Consider the following 18,905-nt stretch of genomic DNA (forward strand, 5'->3'; position numbering starts at 1 on the left):
TTACCCTTTTCTCCATATCTGTATATGTTGGTCAAGTTAACGTTAGCAACATGCTTTCATTTCAAGTTGGCAGTTTTCTCGCACTTTAGTAGCCCGTTTCCTCTTCTTTAGTGGAATTACCTTACCATACGGAATCCATACATGAAGTAGGCTAGTGTTTACGTGAATTCCACTGTTTTCTTTCCTTAAAAATAAAAACTATTAAGTAAGCTGGTAAGGTTGTCTGTTAAACGTTTTTGTTTCAGGAAACCGGCGTGCCGTTGCTAAGGCTGTTTCCAGGGAAGCGACAGCTACCTCCACACACCACCACCACCACCTCCTCCAGTCCAGTCAGATTCCTTTGGATAGAATAGACATCGTTGCGCCATTGACAGCCGCACTGCTTTCTTTAAACTTAAATTTACTATAAACTCAAACTACTCCATTTAAGCAGTTTGAGTTTGGGGGAGATATGGCTACTGTGAATAAAAAACAAAGCGCAGTTGTCCCTTTTTAAGACGAAACATGCATCAGTCATGTCCCACGATTTAAAATGACTTGCGGTCCAAGTCCTAGGGGTGGCGCCAAAAGCACAATATTTCTACCCCCACACACACACAAAACGTGTAGGCTGTTTATTGGTTTATTGCGTTTTTTTGTTTTGTTTTGTCCATGTATATGTACAGACAGTTACAGTAGGCCTATATGATTTGTTTTTGTATACTGTAGCCTATACATGTAACGACTGTGAGTGACATGCATGTGTTTGGGATCTACTCTAAAACAAGACAAAAACCGTACATCTCAAGGGGTTTGTCCTAATAAAGAAACTTGTGAATCCCAGACTCCTAGGAAAATTCCGGGAGGAAAAACGGGCACGCACCGGGGTGAGTCTTCTTGTTACCCTGTGAATACCATTTTCAATCAATCAATCAATACATTATAAGGTGATGTTGGACAAGTTTATTTTGCCAACGTAAAGGTTTATTAAGAACATATTTTTTTACAGAACAGATTATTACATTATAGCATTTTTTTCCAGAGTCCAAATTATACATTTAACAAAATGTCTTTTTAGCAATCGCCAGAAGAAAAAAATACAATAATTGCCTATTTAGCAAAGATACAGTATGTAACAATCTGTGATTGTAGTTAACAGTTGATATCAGATGATCACACAAAATGTATTGTGCAAACACCAGTAAATGACGCTTAAAGGAGAATTGCATACTAATAGGCTTTCTTACCTTTCTTTGTAGTTGTTACGTCCCCACCAAAGAGGTCCAGGTGTTATTTTGTGCAAAAACTCCTTATTGGCTATTTCCCCTAACAAAAGCCCTAAATTAATTGCATCGAATTGAATGGGAATTGAATGGGGCTATGGGGTGTTTGTTGTGCTAATTCGCTTATTTCCATCGCTCAAAATTATATATTTTTTGTATATATCCTCTCTTCATAATCCCAAGCGGCAGACTTTACTACTTATTTAGATGGAAATAAGCAAATTAGCACAACACCCCATAGCCCCATTCAATTCCCATTCAAATCAATGCAATTCATTGAGGGCTTATGGTAGGGGAAATAGCCAATAAGGAGTTTTTGCACAAAAAAACACCTGGACCTCTTTGGTGGGGACGTAACGACTACAAAGAAAGGTAAGAAAGCCTTCTAGCATGGAATTCTCCTTTAAGATCAGAAGGTTCCAATTCTTGTTCCAAGTGGTCTGATGATGACTCTGATGATGGCTTCCCAAAACCATCTCTCCATCAACAAGCACACACCGAGCAAGGCACTTTAAATCCAACTGTTTGAGTAGAAACACACTGCCTAAAAGTGATGATGTCATTGCTGTAATGTATTGCCTTGATAAATATGTATTTAAAATAAGTATGACTAATTATGTACAAACTTGCAAGTAAAACCCAAGTTCAGAAAGATATATGTACTGTACTCCCCCCTCCCGCCCATCCGTCCGTCCGTGGACAAAACGAATCTTTAAAAAAGATAAATATGACCGTGTCATACTGTAACAGACATTTTTAAATTGACTTTTTTCAAATATAACATTCCTTTTTCTATGATTCTTAGCAATATGGGGTATTATCAACTTCCTTCTGAAGGCATTGGCAGTGCACTGTGGTACATCTTAGAATCCTCAATTTTTACAGTGCATAAGTGAGGACAGTGAATATAAAAGCATAAAAAGACCTCATTACACAGAATTCTGCAAAGCATTCTGTTTTTGAGGAGTTGCACAAAACACCTTAATCAGAATAACCAAAATAAACTCTTATGACAATTAAGACAATGTGCACTTTGTCTAATGACCATTTCCACCCGTGTATTTGTTCAGTGATACGTCAATTATTTAGTATCGCTTTTGCACAAACTAACCCCATTGGCTTGCATTTTGCTGCATTGAGACTGGGAAGCAAATCCTTTATACTGCTGAGAGCAGATATGCTGCCGTGCTCCTTCCTCTAGTTTGACTTCTTCAGGTCGGGTAGTGTGAGCTCATACCTTTAGAAGAGAAAGAGGTGATATTGATATTGACAGCCCTAACCACTTTAGACTGTCATTATAGATGAGTCTATCCTTACCCCTTATCCTTAAACTCATTTGCCATTTTTTACTATTTTGAAAAACATATTAAAATTGTTCAAATAGCTGATCTACAAGCTCACAACGTGTCGATGTAGATCGGCTAGTTGAACTATTTTAAAATGTTTTTCAAGATAATAAAATATGGCAAAGAAGTTTAGGGATAAAAGCGAAGATAGGGCAATACATTTTATTTAACAGGGCATAAGTCGTTAAACAACATACAGTAACACAAGTTTCCTTTTATATTTTTGATTCATTGTTGTACTGACAAATGTTTCTTAGGATCTAATTTTAGGATCCTGGAAACCTCCATGGAGTTCCAGATGGGTTTACCATTATACTGTAGGGAAGATGAATGCCAGTACAATTACAATTACAGTATTTGAAAAGCCAATGTAGTATGTTACATTTCGGCCAATAACAACTTCTTACTACTATCCTAATTACATACGATGATGCTGAAAACTTTGATGATCTGGTACTACATACATGCACACACTTTTACACGCTTTATCCAGATAGCAGGCAAATCCAGATGTTTCTCAAATACAATCTTTAGGACTGACTGATTGACTGACTGTCCATGTCCACACTGTCATTTGCAAGTGATCAGATTGGATTTGTGTTTTCAGACATTGTTGACTTATCTGCAGTAGTTGTTATGGAAACATGGTAGCAACACAGAGGTGTGAGTAACTAAGCCTACCTACAAAGCAGCTAAGAATGGAGATCTGTCATCTCGCCCATCAAGCCATGCCATATTACTCTCTAGTTGGGGTGCAGAACTCATTCACAGACTTACAGAAAATCTTGCTAAATCTTTAAAGAATCTGGGGAAATAAAAAAAAGTCCCCTTACCACTGTGTGAAACCTTTCTCCAGATCCAGCTGGGAAAGATCTATCAGTACCTGTGGATAGAAAGAAATCTGATACTGTGACTGAAAAATGCATGAAGCAAATAAAGAATAAAACTAGAAAGGTGCAAATCTGTAAAATTGCAAGTGTGTTTGCTGATGATGTATAATTGACCCACAAGTCGGGCAATTACTATAGTCTGGCACCAGACTAAATAAAAGAAGAAAAATAATTCTCCCCAGGGGGAATATGTATTGTAGATAGATATTTTACATTATTTTCCAACATGTCAATAAATACTAAACATTTATAGGCATGCACGTAATGTAAACTATCTAGAAATGTATATTCCCCCTGGGGAGCATTCTTTTTCTTTAGTCTGGTGTAATTGCCCGACTTGTGGGTCAATACTCAATACCCCATTATACATCATCAGCAACCACACTTGCAATTTGCGCACACGCACACGCACACGCACACACACACACACACACACACACACACACACACACACACACACACACACACACACACACACACACACACACACACACACACACACACACACACACACACACACACACACACACACACACACACACACACACACTCTACCTGGCCAATCTCCTTCCTCTCTCGTGTGTGGAACATCCTGTTGTTTTTCACTGACACGTCCACCTTTCTGGTGGCAGCTTCTTGAAGGGACACATCAAATTCAAACCTGTGGGAAAACGGGTTTGGGAAAATGAATGGGAGAATGAAATGCAAAACCCCCAGCTCCTCAGTATCCAGCAATAATCCTTGTATATTTTCTGTTTCTGTTCATGGTGGCGTCTTGTTCTTGTAATAGTGCCTGCTCAACAATTTGACGAAGCCCTTCATCCGTATATTCTGGTTCAAACCGTTACAGCGCAGCACCATATTCAAAGCCTTCTGAAATATCAACGACTTCAAAGTATTCCGCCATTGATCTTTGAAGGAATAGGCCAAAACAAAGGCTGTTATAACTTATAATGCAAAATACGTCCGTATAGTGAAATAAAAGTCACTAAATACAGCAAAAAAAGAGGGGAAGGACACGATGCAGAATAAAAGCTTGCGAGTACAAACGACTTTGTCTGCTAAAATGTAATGCAAATTAGGCTATCTTTTGTTGTTTTTCCGCCCCCTCTCTTTGAAATTAGACTGGGCAAGCTCTAAACTGACTGGGCCAAGGCCCACGTGGCCCAGTGGACCCTACGCCGGTGACAGGCGCTCCAGCTAAACTCATAGAAAAAAGAAGCAACAAGCCGTGCGAGACGAGAGTTCCAGACGAGACTTCAAGAGTACGAACCAGCTTCCCCAAAACAACACAACGGCAACACATGTGGGACAAAAACAGTGTTAACTAACAGCACACATTCAAAGTTACTTAAAAAAAGAAATGCACATTAATTTCTCATATCTTCAGTAGACTTGAGTTTGTCTCAGGTAAAATTACCCATGAACAAATAGTGAGCAGCATGTATTTGACTTACTTTTCATTGAAGACTGGATTGACCGTCCTCCTCTTGACCTGAGTCTTCAAGCGGTGTCTCCAGGTCTGTTCAGGGAGCAGGTAGAGCCGAACGTAAGAATCTGTGCCATTCTCACTCCAGGGAAACAGATTCCTGTAGGAACAAGACTAGGTCTAATTATATGGACTGGATCATTTTAAATATGCACGATGAGTGCATGAACTTGTGTGAACTTGTGTGAACTTGTAAAAATATACACAACACAATATATATATACACAACAGATGTGAGTGTGTTGTTTCTGGATTACCTGCAGGAGTTGACCAAGACGATGAGCTTTTTCCTCAGGACAGCGTAGCGTACGGTCAACTGGATCTCCCCAAAGGACCCTTGATGGTTCATTATGGCCCTTCAATTTTCAAAACAATACATTTTTCTCACTTGAGTGTCCAAACTCCAAAGTTACCAAACAATGTCATAGACTAACGATATAAGATTTGGTTGTGAAACACACACACACACACAAGATCAAGAACCTTCTCTTCTCTGTGTCCACTTATCTGTTACCTCGCTCTGTCCTCTCAAAAAAAGGGAGAATGGGAATCCTCTCAGATCGTACAAAGCAGGTCTTGAAAGGCCAGCAAAAGAGCAACAGACTCACTCTGGATAGGGATGTCCTTCCGAAAGGTCCAAGCGGGATGAGGCGATGGAGTTCTCCGACAGCAGGCTGTGGGAGTCGTACCGCCGCATGCGCGCCGGCGTGGCCGGAGCTGTTCGATGCCCGTTGGAGGCCGCAAAGGAATCATGGCGACGGGAAACGTAGTTGCTCTGAAGGCCGTCGGTGGTATCACCCATCAGAGATGGAGCTAGAGAGGCTTTGGCAGGAATAGCAGAGGTGGAAGGAGGAGGAGATGAGGGAGAAGACAGGGGAGGAGTAGTGGGGGAGGTGTTGGCCTCCACCTCATGTGACTTCGGCGGTGGAGGAGGATCAAGGATGATTTTGGGTGGCGGCCTCTCAAGGGTTAGAATCTAGGTTGGGATTGAGGACATGGCTACTGTCAATGACAGAAACATTTTGTAGTGCTAATGCTATATGACAAATCACACCCGTGTGAGGTGAGGAGCGCTCTTATCATCATACATCATCTCATTCCAGCCAATCACAATTTGCGTCCTCACCTTTGTCTTCAATGTTTGTGTTTACACAATGTCTGTGTTCACACAAACACTCAAAGCTGACCATTCATTGTCAATGGCATTCAATGTTTGTGTTTACACAAACCCTCAAAGCTGGACAGGAGAGGCTAGCGCCCCTCAAAAATGGGAACTGATTAACCTCTTTTCAGTATTCCACAATAAACGCACTAACCACTTAAACCCTACACCATGTCCATATTGTCTAGATATTGTCTACTTCGCCATAAACAGTGAACAAGTACAATGCCCCTGCGGGTATCAGTTAAAAAATAACTGTAAGTAAGAGTTAAAGATTTCACAGAACCTTTCAGAACACCTTTGGCAGCATTTCAGAGACCGAAGACTGCTCTGGCTGTGAATGAATCACTAACAGTATCACAAATATAGGGGTAATGTGAATGTGAGTGTCCCTTTAAAACCCATTTTGGGCAGGAACCCCTTTTGGACCTACAAGCTCGTAGCGCGCCACCGAGTGGCGCGCTATGAGCTTGTAGGTCTGCTATTTATTTTTTTAATCGAGGAACGACTGACATAGAAACACAGCTTTTTCAGAAAACCGTCAGGATGTAGAAGACAAAATGGGTTAAGAACAGGTGGACCAGCAGAACCTCCCAAACATTACAAACTGAGGTCCATGTGTTGTGTTGTGAGTGACCATGATGTACTTGGTTTGTTTGTGTATGTAATGTAATTGCGTCTGTCTATACATGAAGTATAGTAATGTAGTGAGTGTGTTCACCCTGAGAGAAGCCTTCATCTTGATCTCACTGCTTGCCCCAGAACGTTCCAGCATGAAGCGCTGATCCAGCACCATGTCTGAAGCATTGAGGAGACGGTCGAGGGATAAGTTGAGAGTTCCCAGCACTGTCTTCTTCTCATGTGCCTTGACCTGGGGACAGAGAACACAGCAAATGATGCACAAAATTAAACTCTTTCCTGTATGCATGAGAGAATGATTTATTATCAAGAGAATGAATGGAAGTATGTTCTCTTTTCTATCCCTCCTTAGTCCTTAAGATATCATCAGGTACCTATATGGCAATTGTGGTTTCATATATTGACTACATTGCAAGCAGAAACCTTAGACGCATTTGGGGGAAAGTATAGTCACACACTGTGTGACCCTGTGTGTCAGTGTCACAGAGTCTGACGATAATCTGGAAGAGTCATGTCATGAGGCATGCCGGGTTCAGTAGCACACCTTAACACAGAGATGTTGGTTCTTCATGCTGTGCACAAAGAAAGTGAAGCCCTCTTCCCACACTGGGTCTTTAGATGCATATGCAACCTGTAGGAGAAGAGGTTTGTTAACAAGCTATACAGTAGTATATTCATATTGGAGTACAACTACAAAACAATTGTCTCAGAGAAGATCAGTGAAAATAAGGTAAAAAATGCATTACAGTAAATAAATGTAATAGTCACTTAATTCTTCAATGCTTTCAAACTACAGCAGGGACATCTATTGACAAAAAGGCTAGTGATAAAATACGTCAAACTAAGAACTAGGGAAATGAAATATCTTCATTTATTAATTCAGCTTGTTATTTAGATAGTAGCCTATTGTATTTTATTTAGACAGATTGCCGTGTTTGATGATCTTGCACTTTGTACTGTATGTCACTCTGGATAAGCGCATCGGCTAAATCTAAATTGTATTTATGTAGAGATGAGTACCTTGCTTTTTTGGACTTGTTCATCAATGGAGAATTCCACATAAGAGTTAGGATTAGCATGCCTCTTTGTGAGCTGAAAATAGAATTCAAACGAGATTAGATTGATACATTTCTAATACAGAAGGCCAATTCTCTACACAGTAACAAAACTGTAGTCAGAATTTGACACAGAAAACCTTGATGAATATAATAAGACTAAGAGCGAGTGCTATGTCCTGGTACCTGCCACCTGGCACCATGAACATTAGTGTACTATTCAAATATGTAAAGTAGTTCAACAAGATTTACATTTGACTTCCCATCTTACAAATTATTTGTATATAAATTCATAAACATCCATTTGCTGCTATGGTGTATCCTCCTTGCTTCCAGGTACTTGGCACAAGGAAACACCAACGCCCAACATGCTGGAATGTTGGGAGTTTGCCTACATGAATGCAATTCCCCTGCAGGAATGCAATTCCCTTTCATTTTGCATGGAGGGAGGCAGCATTCCACTCCTAACACATACCAAAACCAAAACCGCCGGCTGGCACATGTAAAACACATGTCAGGGTTGGCAGAGAGATAAAGAGAGGGATGTTACACAACCCATCCGCAGAAAGCACGCTGGCTGGCTTTTACTTACTACTACTACTACTAAAGAAAAACATATCCTCTGTGTAAAAACAGGTAGGTGGTGTAATAACTAATACTTCTGATTACAGTCTATACATGAAACCATCACATCCACATTCCCCACACCCTGAACACACAGGGATCTTGCCATGAAGTGGGGCGTGACTATGTCGCTCCTATGCCACCAAAATGTGGAACACCCAACCAACCAAGTAGTCTTCTGTGCTGGAAATACATTGGACTAATTTTGACTAAAACTGAGATCTGTGACCACTTCATGTGTAATGTACTGTATGTGCATGTATGTCATGTACGGTATGTGCATAGAGTATATTATAAGTGTGTAAAGATTTCAATTCACATGTTGCTTTTGTCTAGTACTCTAATACATCTCAAGTGACATGATAATTATGTCTGCTGTTATCTCTGTATCTTTAATCCGACATAAGCATTATGAAGAGGAAACACAGTTTAGACTCAGCATCGGGAGATGAATGCTACTGCGTGTTGGTTGCATTTCCTTTGCAACCATTCTTAGCCAGCAGAGGGCATGAAGAGGGAAAGTGGGACAGACAGTTCATGTGAGGACATACTGTTGATGTGGGTTGTTTCAGAACATACCCGGGTCAAACAGACGATTAAACCGTTTTATTTTGTATTAATTAAGAAGAACAGTGAAGGTAAGCTGTCAGTTACAGGAATAAGGTTCTCCATTGAACTCAATATATTACTTTGAATGGTGTCACCATTCCCGATATATAATCAGCAGACTGCCCAAAAGACCCTTTCATGTCATTTGAGCTTCTGAAGCTTATGTTCTGCATATTTCTGTGGGCTGTGAAACTCTAACCCTGAATGACCAGGTAAAGAAAGCAAAAAACACCAGAAGTAACAACACACCCACAATTGATGACAGACATTCACCAGACAAACAGGAAATACCAGCTGCACACAAGTATACCTGAATTTAAGTGGCATAATGGTGACGCCACAGTGCCATCTGGTCTAGCAGGGGATTTGGGAGTTATTTAATGCGCTCTTGCCAATTGTGTGTGATATTTGATATTTTTTGTCATCAACAGACACTCAATACGTTTTTAAAAATATGTTCAAAATACTGCATTATCTGCATACGCAATCGAACCAAACCATAGCCAACAATACAATACCACATGTGCTGTGTGACAAATAAACTGTTCCAAGGCACTCCACTGTCATCTGCTGAATGGAAGTAGTAGTGGGGTCAGACGTGGCTAGGCCAATATGTGACGAGGCTACACCCATATGGCCCTGCAAGCTAAACTAAAGCTTAGTCCCCAACAGTACTAGTGTCTGTACTGCACGTCACTTGTTATGCATGTGTGAGTTTGTGCATGAGGGGGAGTGTGCAACCTTCCCAATGAATAACAAACTGATATACCAAAGTCTTACCCTGGATTCCTTTGAATGTTTCCCATGCTTTTCGTTGTGGCAGAACTCACTGTCATCTTTCTAGACACAAATAAAAGCATATTATTAGAAGTAATCACACAACAGTCAATGGACAATAACACGTCTTTATTTACAGCAATAACGTCATGTAAGACACACTTACTGGAATGTTTGACGCAGTGTCCAAATACACTGCCAGCATTGCACAGGCAAAACCATCGTTAGTCTAGAAGAGTGTTTAGGAAACAGGAAACATAATCTTACTGAGGTCAGGAATAAGATTAGCTTTAGGCATAACTTTGCATAGTTGCAAAAAACGTACAAGAAGGCAGATCTGTCAATCACAGCGACTACTGGCCAATCACAGCACGCCCTTAACAGGTCTTGCTCAAACTAGCAGTACTAACCTCTATGGTACTAACACTACTCGCAGTCCAGTATGATCCCCAACACTGCTCAGAGCAGAGAACGGGGACTCATAACCAGATTAAGAAGACAGGCCATAATGGTGTGAATGTGAAGTTTGATCAGAGAATCATGAGGGAAAATTACATTACCTCGTTCAACAGGCTTTTGTCTGTCTGCAGAGAGAGCCACTGGAGTTTAAATGACATTACCTCGTTTAACAGGCTTTGGTCTGTCTGCAGAGAGAGCCACTGGAGTTTCAGATGGACCTCGCCACTCTGGACATCTTCTAGAGAGAACCACTGCAGAACGAATATCCATTTATGATATGCAAAAAGAGAGCCAATAGTGTTCTGGTTATTATTTTTAAAAGTTCAGACATTTTTTTATTTTTTTGTATGTATTAAGAATACTGTAGCTTCACCTGGTCAATTTCTTTGTCTCGCTTCACTTCTCCAACGTCCAGGTGATACCTGTTGAGTAAGCCCATTCATAATGACAGGTGAACTGTTACTACCAAATACAGGAGGGGTTTTCTACATAATGACAATGGAATTTAGATACAAGTTGTCACTTGTCAGTGACAGAAAGGTGTGTTAAATTGATTTCTGATGCTCAGTTTATTTCAAACGGCAAGCTGTTTTCAAATAGTTAAATATATTTGTGAGATTACACTACACATTTCAACACAATGCATGCAGCATCTTAAGACTGCAACAAACTCAATTATGCGTATACATAAATGGGTGTTGATGCACCCATGTACACATTAGGAGGTTTCGTTACCTCCCAAGGAAGTCATCTTTGTCTGTGTCCTCGTCAAAGAGCTCCATCTCCAGCACCTGGCCTGGGGCCTCGTGGACCACAAACTACACACATAATAGAAGTTGTTGGTGGATAGGATGGTTTACATAGTGTAACAAGCAGAGCCCCGAATCATCACTCAGTGTATTTTATATTATCATTCATTCTTACATACCTCAGCATTTGAAAATGTGGTATATGGGGTTTTAATAATTTGACAGGTCGCATATTGTAAATGCATGCATGGGGTGTCTCTAAAACAATGATGATGATACTAATGATGTTTAGAATTAGAATTACAGCACACACCATACAGTGGCAATGGCTCAGGCCGTTTGTTCCCTGGCTTTTTATCAAAGTGTCCTTGAGCAAGACACTGACTGAACCCTTCATTTCTCCAGATGAGGGTGTGTGAATGTGAACAAATACGTTTACGTGTTTGGATAAAGGCAATATACGGTAGATATGCAGTGTATTGGGAAATTTGTCAAATTACTAATATCATTATTTATTTACCGGTAATTTACTAAAGCCTTTCATGCTGCCATTTGTTATGCTGTATTATGGCAACTCTACTTAGGGTGTGAGTAAACACCTAGCCCTGAAGGCCTGTCTTTGAATCAGCTGCGAAGCCTTTGATCAAGATCATTTTCAAAGAACTGTAAATGACTCAATAATTTACTCTACCCCATCTTGCTCCAGCAATTGGAGGGCATTATTGAGTCATGTGACCCTTTGGTGTCTTTGTCATGGCAACCCTGGCACTGGCTTGGGAGAGAAACGTATACTGTAACTGTAAGGAAGACACTGGGAAAAGACATATGGAAAACCTATTTTTGGAGAGCTTGGAGGGACAGCACGGGCACGGTAAGAGAAGAACAGAGAGCAGGCCGTCCTGGGCTTTGTGGAAAGACCATTTTAAATGCCTGTTCCCAGTTTTTATGCTGTTGTATTCAACAGCATAAAACAAATGTCAGCTTCACCTCGACAAGATGTAAATATATGGCCATTATATCTTAAAGAATACCAGAGTAGGTTTTCTCCTTTGACAATATACCTCGTACACTTCATTCCAGTGTGGGTCCAGGTTCTCTTTGACCGTCTTGCTTTTGAACTGTTTGTTGCTGCATGTGACGACTGCATAAGGATCAGACTTTCCCTTTACCAAGCCCATCATGTATGTATCCTTGGCCATCAGGTCCCTGGCCTCCAGTAGATGGACTCTCAACACTCCCTGGGGAACAGAGGCACCAAGTACAGTACATTAATCAAAATGAACATGCACCCCATGAAACAAAACTATAACTATTAAAAATAAAACCTGTTAAAAATCCAAGTTTCATTTAGGCAGAAGTTGGGTTGTGTTACTTACGCGAGGCAATGGGAACCTCATCTGGTCCACTTTGACCTGGTCTATAAGGGGGATACACATGCGGTTGGGCAGCACCATCATAGATGCAATGACGTCCATGATGGTGCTTTCAGAGAGTTGACTGGCAGGGGACAGATTAGGTCAAAAAGGTCATTAATAGCAGAACGTAGAGACCATGAGACCAACATACATCCTGTTTTTACGGCATAGCACTTTTTAAGGAATTTATTAGATTTGTTTGTTTGTTTTCAAACTGATACAATTATTAAAGATTAATGAAATATAAATTATATATACAGTAGGAAAACAATATGGGATTTTTACTCAAATCGCGACCCATAAGAATTTGTCCGTGACCCACAGTGGGTTGGGACCTTAGAGTATATATGAATAGAGATGGCATCCGAGTTCTCCTTCCATCCACTTGCATTAAGTTGCTCAAAAGCGCATGAGGCGATTTCACTCCTCCTTCCGGGTAGGAACAGAGTGCATTCTGGGATGGATTTGCCCCAAAAACATGAACGCGCTGCCGTTGAACGTGCACGAACGTGCACGAACGTGCACGAACGTGCTGCCGTCGTGAACGTGCACAATGAGAGTCAACGGACCAACACTTTCATGTGTTTGGGCCCACGCTGCAATACCAAATTCGGCCACTATGTCCATTTCACCTCAGGGTTTCCTCTGGGTGCCGTCTCTATTCATATATACTCTAAGGTTGGGACCCACTAAATAATAATGGTTTCAATGGTAGCAAACCTGAAAGGGGGAGTGTCTAGGAGGTTGGTCATGCCTGTCCAGTTGATCTGCAGGGTCTGGAAAATCATTCAGTCACCTTTTAATTGAGCTAAATGAATACAGTAACAGTACCATTCTTAACAACAATGAATGATTATAGGAATACAATGCATGCAAACTCACTGGACGACGAATGAAAAAGAATGTGACTCCTCCCACCAGAGGGGCTTCACCAATGAGAGGCTCCAGAATGACCCTCAGCATCCCTTGAAACTGGAAGCATTTAGAAGTTTCATTTTGTGACTCAATGCCTCTTAAATCCAAACCACACCAATGGGTGTTGCAAGCAACCATTGAATTGAACCAATTGAATTACTTGCACCGATGTACAACAGGACATATCACACCGCTGGGACGAATGCTAATACCGGTTTGTTGCATCTCAACCCATATCATCATCATTATCTCCAATTTCAGGTAAGTACTGCACAAATTGAATACAGTAGAGTTACCATCTTTAATGAGACATGCTCAGATATTCATACATATTCCACTTGTGGTCCAATTCCATGAAGAGAAGAGCTGTATTTTATAGGTCAACTATGGTATAGTCATCCAATGATCCAAGTGATATTTGTAACACCAAAGACTTCATAATACTGTACACTCAAAACATACAACATATTGCTTACATTCCAGATTGATAGTGCCCTTTATGATTTTAAATCTGTTGTATCCCTGTTGGTATCTCTTTTCATGAGACTTTACTTTTGTAAGATGTTTTTCTCTTCTTCTTTTTTGTGATACACTGTGAATACAATATGTTGATAATGTATAATGTCTTGGACTATCTGACATTAATGCATCAGCTAATGAAGAACTGTATAAATAAACAAATACAAGGGAAAAGTAACTTCTAGGAATAAACTAAAGCAACTCAGCAACAGACAGAAAAATAAGATGTCCACCTGAAGACCTTTGACCCCAGCTGTGATTGGTGACTTCACTTCTGTGTCAATGTCTACATCACCATCATAACTGCAAAGAAAATACAGTAATCTTTATTAAGCATCATAATGTCTGTACAAACAAACAAGCATTTGTGACAGTATGTCTAGTAGTCGTATTCAGATAAATATTTCATTCCGACCTAGAGGCTGGAACGCCTGGAAGTATTGATGGATTTGACACGGAAGACATCAAGAGATACAATTGACACAGATGACAACAATGACATTAAAACACATTGTGTCCACCAGCAGATATTACCTTTAATGCAGTCACGTGTTACTCACCATATATGTATGTCCAGAATCACCTCACGTTTATCCACTTCATCAGTGAACACTTTTATCCCAGTTATTCTGAGAGGCTGAAATGAGGAAGACATCTTGTAAATACTTAGGATACAAAAACTATGTACATCATTACTACTGTAGAGTAATCATCTGATTCACAAAGTGGGAGTTTGTTAGTAGCAATAGTAGGCAAGCATTGTCAGATTATTTTCCTGTTAGAACGGATGTTGGAATGTAAAGCAAAATAATGGCCTGAAGGGCTCTAACAGCAGGTACTGCAGGCTCTGACTGCTAGGTACTATACATAAATAAACAAACAAACACATTTTGAACGTATATCGCAAAAAACCCTCATTTGAGATGCCAACTCACAATGTGTCCAAAATGAACCTTGGTGAAGGTGAACGTTTTAAGAGCAGGGCTAGACAGTCTGATGGCTGGCTGGATCTTTTCTTTAAGGAGCTTCTCCATAAACATTCCAAAGAAGGGCCAAGCCTGCTCCACCACCTGGCAACACAGTATCAAAAAACACTTTTTTGAAATAGACACTCATGCTTTCCAAGGTGAGATTTGGGCTGGGAGGAGGAGTAGGACTAAGGCCCTATACGTCCTCTCTGGGGGGGAGGGGTACTACCTGTGAGTGTGGAGTGTTGGCTGAGGAATGAATATCAACATCCTAATACATCCTGATACTGGGGGGTCAAATTATGACAGGCAATTCCTGCTGTCAAAATATGACCTGAGCCTGGCTGGCTAATCCTTCAATTACAAAATTGAAATGGTCTAATCCGCATTTTCAACACTTTTACACGTGGGTTATGAATTATCACTAAAGGCAGGAAAAGATTCTGCAAACACCAACTGTAAGAGCATAGAATGAGGTGGGTCAGCGTAATGTTTTACTGTACCTTGTTGAGCCACTGGACTTTCTCAACATCAGGAAAATGGACCTGTGGCAAGCAGGAAGAGACAGATCATAATACAGTACATTACTGTATATGCTATGTAAGAGAGGGATTCCTTTTTCCAGGTACTGACTGACAGTGAGGTTACAGTACATGACATGCATCATTGTGAATATGATAGTGATAATTATGATGGTGATGGGATTTGTTTTAAATCAATTACCATGAAGTGAGATCTATGATATGTTCCTTCAATAATAGTTTTGATCAGTAATTAACAGTTAGTTACAATCACATCCATTATACAAAAGTTACAGTGACTTATCGCTACTACAGCGAACAAACAAATGGAAATGGAAAGATTGGCAGCATTACAAATGGTATCAAATGAAATAAATTAAATCAACAATTTCAGAAACTTGAAAAGGTAAAGAAAATTGGAATCTGTGTTGGAACCGTTAGCACAGCCCCCCGATTCCAGTATAGTTAAAGGTATATTCAGTGATTTCACTTAATTCAAATATCACTTATTTCTTTGTTTTGTTGTGATAATCCTCCCTACTATAGAGTGTGCTGGTCATATAAGGAGTTCCTCCCTGTCCCCAGTTAACCCCTGGGGGTCAAAAAACCTTAGGTTTCGTTTTTGACTCTCTATCCTGATTGGACGAAAGGCTGAGTCCCACAGCCAAAAACGAAACCTAAGGTTTTTTGAGTGAAATCACTGAATATACCTTTAAAGATGGATGGATGGGGAAAAATGTAGTGTGCCAGTTATAACAGTAATTGCTATGGAGGGCTTACCTAGGCTTCTCTGGAGTTTTAAAGCTGTGGACGTCGGCAACACAATTTGTCCCATCATTTACCAATATGCAGCATCTGATGCAAGTAGCATATTCTTTATGCAATTAGTGTTTGCATAATGTGTCTTGGATGTTAGAGGAAAAGGGAGAGTAATAGTCTGTAAACTACACTGTAGGCTATAGTTTTACTATTAAAATGAAATAATAGAGCTCTCCTTAAAAATAATAATTTAATAATTTTACATTGCTTCCTTTCATGTTAGAAGCCATGAAGGGTTTGGTGCCATTTGTAAATAATAGTGCCATAGTGGCATTTCTTAATTGTAAATTGATGACATTTAAAAGTTGTGCAAAGAAGACTTCAAGAAAGAATATGCAGCCAAATTGATACACTTAACACAAGACAGCCCTACAATAGGCAACAGGACATTTTACTAAAATTTGCATTTCTCTTTCTCTCAGAGAAGATCGTATGGAGGGGAGGGAGAGCGATGCTCTCTCAATCTCAGTCAAATGTGTGTACTGTGAAATCTGTGAATCATGTGTGCTTTGGATTGGACAAATCTAGTCTCGATCTTCTCTAGCCCCTCTCGGAACCCTCCATAAAGCTTTTCTGAAATGTTGATGTCGCTTTATTGTAGGGTCCCTGTTCATAACTATATTTTCGTATGGGAATTTTGGAACGCGGACATAAATATGCTCACTAACATCGTATCTGCGGCGTTTGACTGTCTTTTTTAGTTTAAGTTATTCTGAATTCGTGAACTATAAGTACCTATACAAACCGCTGCGAATATCTCCTGTGGCGCGGAAGCCGTTAAGTATTTTTAATTTGTTTCACCGATTTGGTCGCTTTATTTCTTCTTGTTTGTTTACCGTTTATTGTACCGCCTCCCGGTGTGCGGTTGGCTTGTGCGGCTACGTCCCTGCCTCTGATCTGCTCTGTCATAGCTATAGCGCCACTAGCTAGCCAGATAGGCGGTACAATGAGGTGTCAATAAACAAGGAAGGAAAAGAAGAATCAAAGCGACCAAATCGGTCAAACAAAGATTAAAAATACTTAACGGCTTCCGCGCCACAGGAGATATTCGCAGCGGCATGTATAGGTACTTATAAAATGTCGTCAAAGAGCGCAGACAGGCCGTAAACACGGTGTTTATGTTTTATTATGTCCGCGTACCAGGTGGCAGGATACTGCTGGAACAGGACCCCATGGTCTGTGTCGTCAAAAATGTCAGAAACTTCAGTACCATTGGGTTCTGCTTGGAGGGCTAGATCTTCTCATGAATCATTCACAAAATAGGCTAGGTGTGGTAACTGTGGTTAGTAAGAGTGTTTATGATGTGATGTGTATGATTACTAGTGTATGATGAGGTGACACAATCCAAACAATATGGGAAACTACGGTGAGAGAGAGATTATGTAGTGATTGTAGTCTGAATATCAGAAGAATTGTATACTCGATACATTTTAAAAGCTAAATCCCTCTATACATATTACATACCCATGATGCCATTTTCAACGTCTTCTTCAACTCCTTGTGGATAACGTGCGTCTCATTATCCACGAAGTCTATGGCGGTTCCGATCCGGACTTCTTTCCACTGGCGATTCTTCTTCCACCAGGTGACCATCATCATGCACAGCAGAACCCAGCTGACACTGAGCCCCAGATACCCTGTCAGATACACGGGATAAAACACGAGCACCGCGTTCCCAAGGTACAGCAGGCATTCCATGAGGATCTGATTGACCGCCGACGGGGTCAGCTTATTCCCTTGGATCATGGCAGAGGCCGCAGAGCCGAACCCCCCGAGCCACCGTCCCTCAACCGGACCACTTGGATCCATGTGTCCGGTGGATGACAGCGGGTGCGAACTGTGTCCAGGTCCAGTGCGCTCCGCCGCCAAAGATGCGTCGCGCCGTCGCATTCCAGAGATGTTTACTCTCTAGTCTGCTCACTGTCGCTTCGATACAAATGTATCGGAGGATCCTTCCTTGGCTTTAGGCACCGCCGGCGCTAGATTAATAGATTATCTCTTTTCTTAATACAAACTATTGCTCCGAGTTACAAAAGTTAAGAACACCCTCCTCCATCGTCACTGTTGGATTTCATACTTCCGTGTTGAAAAAATGCAGGAACAACAGCTGCCAGGTAAAGACACTCCCAAAATAAGTCAGCGCACGCACATTCAGGCGCACACGCACGCACGCACACACACACACACACACACACACACACACACACACACAGACACACACGTACACGTCTGTCTGCGCTGCCATCTGAGGGCGGTGCTCTGGCAGTGCAACTATAATAGGCCTTAATACAGTGGTTTCCAAACTTTTTCATGTCTTGTCAAGGACCCCCAAATTGACACCAATTAGCCCACGGACCCCCATTTGAAAAGATATGCCAGGGACCCCCCATAAGAGAAGATTTGTTACGGCTCTAGCAGCGATTCTCAACCCGTTTAATTTCAAGGACCCCCAATTTATATTGTAAAATCAATGTTATTTTAAGTCTGAGAGCGTACAAAATGGAACCTTATCATTTAGCTGGGTCCCCCCTGGAACTCCCTCAAGTACCCCTGGGGGTCCCCGGAACCCACTTTGGGAACCACTGCCTTAATAGGCCTTTCACAGGTCGTTTATACTAAGTCATCAAAAACCAATTGCAAATAAGCCGGGCAATGTACATTAATTCTGCCTGTCATAAAAATCACAT

At 40.9% G+C, this 18,905-nt stretch overlaps 1 protein-coding gene across 1 annotated transcript; it reads right to left on the reverse strand.

Annotated features, from left to right (window-relative positions):
• Positions 1 to 1,443: 1,443 nt before the first annotated feature.
• esyt3 (extended synaptotagmin-like protein 3) lies at positions 1,444 to 18,258 on the reverse strand. Its single transcript, XM_083767209.1, has 23 exons — positions 17,683 to 18,258; positions 15,382 to 15,423; positions 14,846 to 14,980; positions 14,471 to 14,547; positions 14,144 to 14,213; positions 13,359 to 13,448; positions 13,197 to 13,252; positions 12,438 to 12,558; positions 12,123 to 12,299; positions 11,048 to 11,130; positions 10,686 to 10,734; positions 10,474 to 10,563; positions 10,020 to 10,082; positions 9,857 to 9,916; positions 7,809 to 7,880; positions 7,333 to 7,419; positions 6,871 to 7,020; positions 5,596 to 5,963; positions 5,245 to 5,343; positions 4,956 to 5,087; positions 4,054 to 4,159; positions 3,442 to 3,491; positions 1,444 to 2,499 (listed from the first exon to the last, which is right to left on the reverse strand). The coding sequence occupies exons 1-23, from the start codon at positions 18,106 to 18,108 to the stop codon at positions 2,460 to 2,462; spliced, it is 2,643 nt and encodes an 880-aa protein (XP_083623335.1). The 5' UTR covers positions 18,109 to 18,258; the 3' UTR covers positions 1,444 to 2,459.
• Positions 18,259 to 18,905: the final 647 nt, after the last annotated feature.

The sequence above is a fragment of the Protomyctophum parallelum genome (assembly GCF_964188405.1).
Source record: "Protomyctophum parallelum genome assembly, chromosome: 6".
NCBI classification, from domain to species: Eukaryota; Metazoa; Chordata; class Actinopteri; order Myctophiformes; family Myctophidae; genus Protomyctophum; species Protomyctophum parallelum.